General features: G+C 35.2%; 1 protein-coding gene across 1 annotated transcript; it reads left to right on the top strand.

Annotated features, from left to right (window-relative positions):
- The first annotated feature begins 2,802 nt into the window (after positions 1-2,802).
- Positions 2,803-4,238, top strand: LOC106773377 (dof zinc finger protein DOF5.1-like). The gene has a single exon (XM_014660074.2). It carries the CDS (start codon positions 3,011-3,013, stop codon positions 3,971-3,973), a length of 963 nt encoding a protein of 320 aa, XP_014515560.1. The 5' UTR covers positions 2,803-3,010; the 3' UTR covers positions 3,974-4,238.
- Positions 4,239-6,286: the final 2,048 nt, after the last annotated feature.

Below are 6,286 nucleotides of genomic sequence, written 5' to 3'. Positions count from 1 at the left end.
CTCTTGGCCCTACACAATTATATGTAGAAACATTAATCTGAATTACAATTTCTTAATCTGTTACATCATTAATGTAATTGATTAGGTCATCGAATCTGGTTTTATATGCCTATAATTGCTATTTTGAATTGTTGGACAAGTTTTAAATCTTATTATATACATGTTTGGCATAAAACACATATCATATGTTGCATATAACTCAAATTCATTTTGAAATCTATCATATATGCATCACCATGAGTGTTACTACTTTTTTGCAAAATTGTTAACACTTGCATCATATTTTCTGCTACATATAGCTGATATTCTAATGTCATTAGTGTAATAATACTCTTTGCTATATCCACATTGCATACATTACATGAGTATTAGCCAACTTATTTGATATCAAATGATATACAAATGTTATACATATGCTCTAATATAAATGCATTGATATATATATCATATACATCTAGTATACTGTATCATGTAGACTCATGAGCTTTGATACACACTATACCATCAACATTATGCTGCTTAAATTTGTTATTGTGCTATATCTCTTTATGATAGGGGGAGCATCTTTAGCACATGTTTATTCCATGTTACTTGTTCTGCCAATTTTGGCTAATAGGGAGTAACTTGAAAACATGTTTCTTGTTGGTCACCATAAAAAAAGGGGGCAGATTATTGATAGGGGGAGCTAAACCTACCCTTTATATATCTATGTTTTTTATGATGAACAAAAGAATGGTTTTATAGTTTCTTGCACAACAAATGACATAACAATTGCTTTATCATTATTATGATTGTGCTTGATATATGAATTCATTGTTTGTAAATGAATCATGCATTAAATAGATTGAACATATAATTTTTGGTGGAAATAATCGATTTAACAATGTGTATAATCGGTTAGATTTCTCTAAATCACTTGTATGCTTAACAGGGGAAAATAACTATGTGATCACGAATTACATAAGTTGTATAATCGATTAAACCACGAAGCTATGTCAATATATGTTTCTTTAGTGTATTAATCTGTTTAGGATGAAAATTAATTTGAAAATTTGCTTAAGTGTTGACATAACTAATTACATAAGTCTCATAATCGGTTAAGTTTGTTTCATATGTCCAAATCAATTTCATTTAAAACCTAAACTATTTTTAACGGTGAAATGAATTTATTATTGGCTTATGAGAATTATATAATCGATTCCATGCGTTGTATAATCTATTAAATCAAAACAGAAGAAAATCTGTTAAAGTAGAAGGAAAAGCTTAACAAATTACATAAATTTCTTAATCGAGTATATTTCATCAAGATTCAGAAATTCCTATAAATAACTGTCTTATTCGCGCTGTTTCAATTGAATTCAATTGCAATCAATTTCATAACTAACTGTTTCATTGAGTTTTGATTACAGTAACGTCCAAGAAGTTTGTTGAAGAATCAATGATCAATTTGGGTTTCATATACATCAAGATTCTATTAAGAAAGTGTGTTGAACAATTATGATTCAATCTACACTATTGGAGTGTGATTGGAAGATCAGATAAATCACATACAATCTGACTATTTTGTTCTTGTTCGGGTATGCTAGGGGAGAGAGTTGTGATTGTTCTTTGTGAGAGCTAAGATTGTTCTCAAGGTTTTGAGAGAATTGTGATTGTTCTCTATGTTGTAAGAGTGAGGGTATTCACTTCTTGTTTTGCTATAGTGATTTTGAGTGTGGAGAGAAATACACTGAGTGGGGATATCTTGTTAACTCTATTATTATAGTGAAAACCCTTCAACTAAGGTTGTTAATGGAAGACTGGATGTAGGCTTGGCCAAACCAGTATAAATTGCTTGTGTGAATCTTTCTCTATCCTTTCTCTTTTATTATTGATTCATCACTAGTTGTTTCGTTAATTTCAAAAAAAAAAAAAACAAAGATTCACTAGTAAATAAATAGTTTTTTAACTCGCCCATTATGCTTCAGTTTCGAAAAAACCAAAGCGTATCAAAACGCGGTGACAATTTTATAGTTTTTACGAAACTATATGTCTCGGTTCAATTGGAACAGATGCCTAAGGAGTATACTGTCTCGGTTCTATGAAAACTCGAGGCAAAAAACCATGCTTCTCCTCTACAAATCAAAATTTTTACTTGACAATTTTTTCAAAATAGACCTACTACCTTGATTCTACACAAAACTGAAGTAGTATATCCTGCCAAAAGCTGACAACCTCTATATTTAAACATTCCAAATTCATTTTGTCAACCTCTACGCCTCAGTTGTATTTTTAAGTCTAAACATGATGAGTGAAAATTATATAGATGATATACCTTATTTACATGTAGAAAAAAATTGAACATTTAATAGTTTCCATAAAAGTTCGATTTACAGGTATCGTTGAATCAATTATGATGTTGGTTCTCCTATTATTTAGATTAGTGTTCTCACTCGCCATGTGGTGACGCGTGAGAGTGCTGAGGATAAAATTTCAGTCAAGTTTAGTATGGAAGGGAACAGACCGGATCCAGGAAAGGTTTCGACAAATGTCCATCACTAAAGCACCAACAGCCACCTTTTTCTTTGTTATAAAAAACATTAACACCTTCATTCAATACGTTCCTCACCTTAATCTATATTAGGATTAGTTTTCACAACACAACCGCATCATACTTAAGGTTTTTGACTTATTCTAAACCAAATTAATTCCTGACACATATAGGCTGGTCGATCAGCCGCTAGCACTGATCTCACTGTCTTACCACAGTAGTCACAGTCTTGCAAAACATAGAAAGAGGAGCTTATCTGTATAAGAAACCACCACCTCAAAACCCTAGAAAGTTAAAAATAAAAGGTGTTACTAAAGAGAATGAACATCAGCATTATATATAAATACTTAAAGGCCCTTCCTTTTCTTTAGCTCGTCATTACACAGTCTTCTCTTCTCTCTTTCCTTCTCACTACACACATTCATGTGATTTTCTCTCATAAAGCTTTACAATAGAAAAACTAAGCTCCGAGAGTGAATCATGGTTTTTACTTCCATCCCAGATTCTTATTTTGATGCATCCAATTGGCACCAACCCGGAGGCAGTGACTCCAACTCTCAGCAGCTGCTTCAACCACCACCGCCACCACTTACGGTTGCAATGCAGTCTCATGGAGAGGGTTCAATCAGGCCAGGGTCCATGGCTGATAGGGCAAGGATGGCCAACATGCCAATGCCAGAGGTTGCACTCAAGTGTCCACGCTGCGAATCCACCAACACCAAATTTTGCTACTTCAACAACTACAGTCTCTCTCAGCCCCGCCACTTCTGCAAGACCTGCAGGAGGTACTGGACCAGAGGCGGCGCCTTAAGGAGTGTCCCCGTGGGCGGAGGCTGCAGGAGGAACAAGAGGAGCAAAGGTACCGGCGGCAGTGGAGGCGGCTCCAACTCTCCGGCAACCTCTGACCTCGTGGGATCTTCGAAGAGTGAGAGAATAGGGCTTGCACCCCAAATTCCACCCTTCAGATTCATGCCTCCATTGCATCAACTTGGTGAGTTTGGAGATGGAGACATAAGCCTAAACTATGGCCTCAGTTATGGCCCAGTGGGAGGAGTAGGAGACTTGAGTTATCAAATTGGAACAAGTGCTTTATGTGGTGGTGCCACTTCAATCTTCACAGCACCTGGTTTTGACCAATGGAGAATGCCACAGCAGTTTCCTTTCTTGGCCTCCTTGGAAGGTTCATCACCAGCTTCTAATTTATACCCTTTTGATGGTAGTGCTGAGGTGAGTGGATATATAAGGCCAAAGGTTTCAACTTCTGGGATCATGGCTCAGATAGCTTCAGTGAAAATGGAAGAACGCAAGGAACCTGATTTGTCAACACTTTTCTTGGGAAACGATAATCCAGTGAATGAACAATATTGGACCAGTGCAAGTTCTGCATCTTGGACAGATATTTCTGGGATTAGCTCCTCTTTCGCTGCAAGCAACCATCTATAGAGGCTGTGAGAAGCTTCTGGTTTCAGTTAATGTTCATGGCTTCAGTTTCACTTATCTTATTGGAGACAAGTTTTAATCGAACTCCATATTTTTCCCAATCCCAATACAGAGATTTGAGCCTTGGAGCATCGCTACAAACTACGGATGTTGGCTGTTTTTCTTTGAATCGTAATATATTTTTCGTTGTATTTTCTTTGTTTTCCATATAATGTTATGTTTCATTGTATTACAACGTTGAATGTCGTTTTCTTTTCTTGAAGTTGAATTGTGGTATGAAGTTTGAATCTAGGATCTCATCTTAACTATTCAAACATAGGCTGAACCAACTACTTAAATGATGAATATACTAAGATTATGTTTTGGAAAGAGCACTAATATACCACTAGTGGAAAAACGCTGTTTAACGTCGGTTATTTTGGGCTTTTAACGTCAGATCCCGAACCGACGTCTATTCGAGTGACGTTAAATGAGACGTCGGACCCATAGGTCAGACGTCTATATAGACGTCGGACTATATAGGTCAGACGTCTATATAGACGTCAGACTCATAGATCAAACGTCTAAAATGTCACCGTATTTGATAGGATCTTTCTTCGCTTGAGGCCTCTCGAGTTGTTCCTAAGCCATGGTGATTCGAGTTTACAACTTTATATTTTAGTTGAAGAGAATGGATTGTATGTTCTTATTTTGTATTAGACGATTTTGATAATGTAGTGGAGGGAATTGGAGGAGTGCAAAACGCAAGAAATCGCCGTCCAAGAATGCTGCCTAAGGACATGAGCAAAACTGCACAAAAACTCAATGAAAACGCATTTTAATCGGTTCAAATGAAAATGTAATTGGAGTAAAATTAATTTTAAACGGTGCAAAAGTGAAAAAACGAACCAGAAAAACGTAGCCTGTGCAGAGAAAACGCGAGGAAGATGATGAACAATGAGTGCGCGTAACTACTACCTTGCGTTCGCAGTGTTTTAATGCAGACATTTAGACGTCGGTTCCCTTTACAACAGACGTCTAAAGTGCTTTAGAAGTCAGAGTGGCGGGATCAGATGACGAAATGGAGTCAAAAAGTGACTTTTTAAATTTCATGATTTAGTGTTTAGACGTTGGTTCCCAGAATAGCAGACGTCTAAAGTGCTTTAGAAGTCGGAGTGGCGGGATCAGACGTCTAAATGGAGTCAAAAAGTGACTTTTTAAATTTCTGGATTTAGGGTTTAGATGTCGGTTCCTAGAGTAACAGACGTCTAAAGTGCTTTAGAAGTTGGAGTGGCGAGATTAGACGTCTAAATGGAGTCAAAAAGTGACTTTTTGAATTTCTGGATTTAGGGTTTAGACGTCGGTTCCCAAAGTAACAAACGTCTAAAGTGCTTTAGAAGTCGGGCTCTCCCAACTGATGTCTATATTTCTGACAGGTAGGTGAATAGCCATTAATTTTCGTCATATAGACGTCGGGGCCCCTCTTAACTGACGTCTATATGACTGAAAGAAATGACTTTTCATCCACCTGTCAGACATATAAACGTCAGTTAGGAGGGGCTCCGACGTCTAAAATATTATAAACATCGGGGCACCTTCTAACTGACGTCTATATGGCTAACTTATTTACGAAAATGCCACCAGTCATCAATATACGTCGTGTTTACCCTTAACCGACATCTAAGAAGTGACGTTAAATAGCGTTTTTGCACTAGTGTACGTTCATTTGACACGGTGAAATAATAATATTTTGATTATAATTATATTATATTTTAATTTAAAATCAGAATATATATTATTATATAATTAAAAATAGTGTCAAATGAATTTTTTTTTAACATCGGCTGTTAAACTAACTTTTTCCTTTCGAAATATATGAATATTATCAATATAAACTCAAATTAAGAAGATATCTCACATTTTAGGTACGCGATAAACTTTGAGGAAAATTATAGTTAGAGATTTATATTTTTCAAACATGTTTAAATGAAAGAGCTAAAATAAATATAGGTAAATGAATGTTAAAAACAATCATTGCAAGAGATATATGTCCCACATCATTACAAGATATGTAAATTTATGTAGTATAAAAATTGTACCACATAAATTTATGTATTATGAAATACATTTTTTTATTTTATATTTATTTTTTATTTTTATCTTTTATCTTTTAGTTAGTTTGTTATTATTTTTTATTTGTATTTTGGTTTTAACCCATATTTCTTCTATTATAAATAGAGAACTCTATCCTTGTATTTAACACAAGAGAGATTAATCCAAATATAGTTATTCACTATATTCAACATGGTATCAAAGCCAGGTTCCTCTGAGGTAAAT

The sequence above is a fragment of the Vigna radiata genome, chromosome 9 (genome assembly GCF_000741045.1).
Source record: "Vigna radiata var. radiata cultivar VC1973A chromosome 9, Vradiata_ver6, whole genome shotgun sequence".
NCBI lineage: Eukaryota > Viridiplantae > Streptophyta > Magnoliopsida > Fabales > Fabaceae > Vigna > Vigna radiata.
Note: the sequence above shows the minus strand (reverse complement) of the source record. Positions and strands in the feature narration are given on the sequence as shown.

Bases quoted from the DNA above. Each gene is read 5' to 3' on its own strand.
- LOC106773377 (XM_014660074.2), top strand. From the start codon at position 3,011: ATGGTTTTTACTTCCATCCCAGATTCTTATTTTGATGCATCCAATTGG.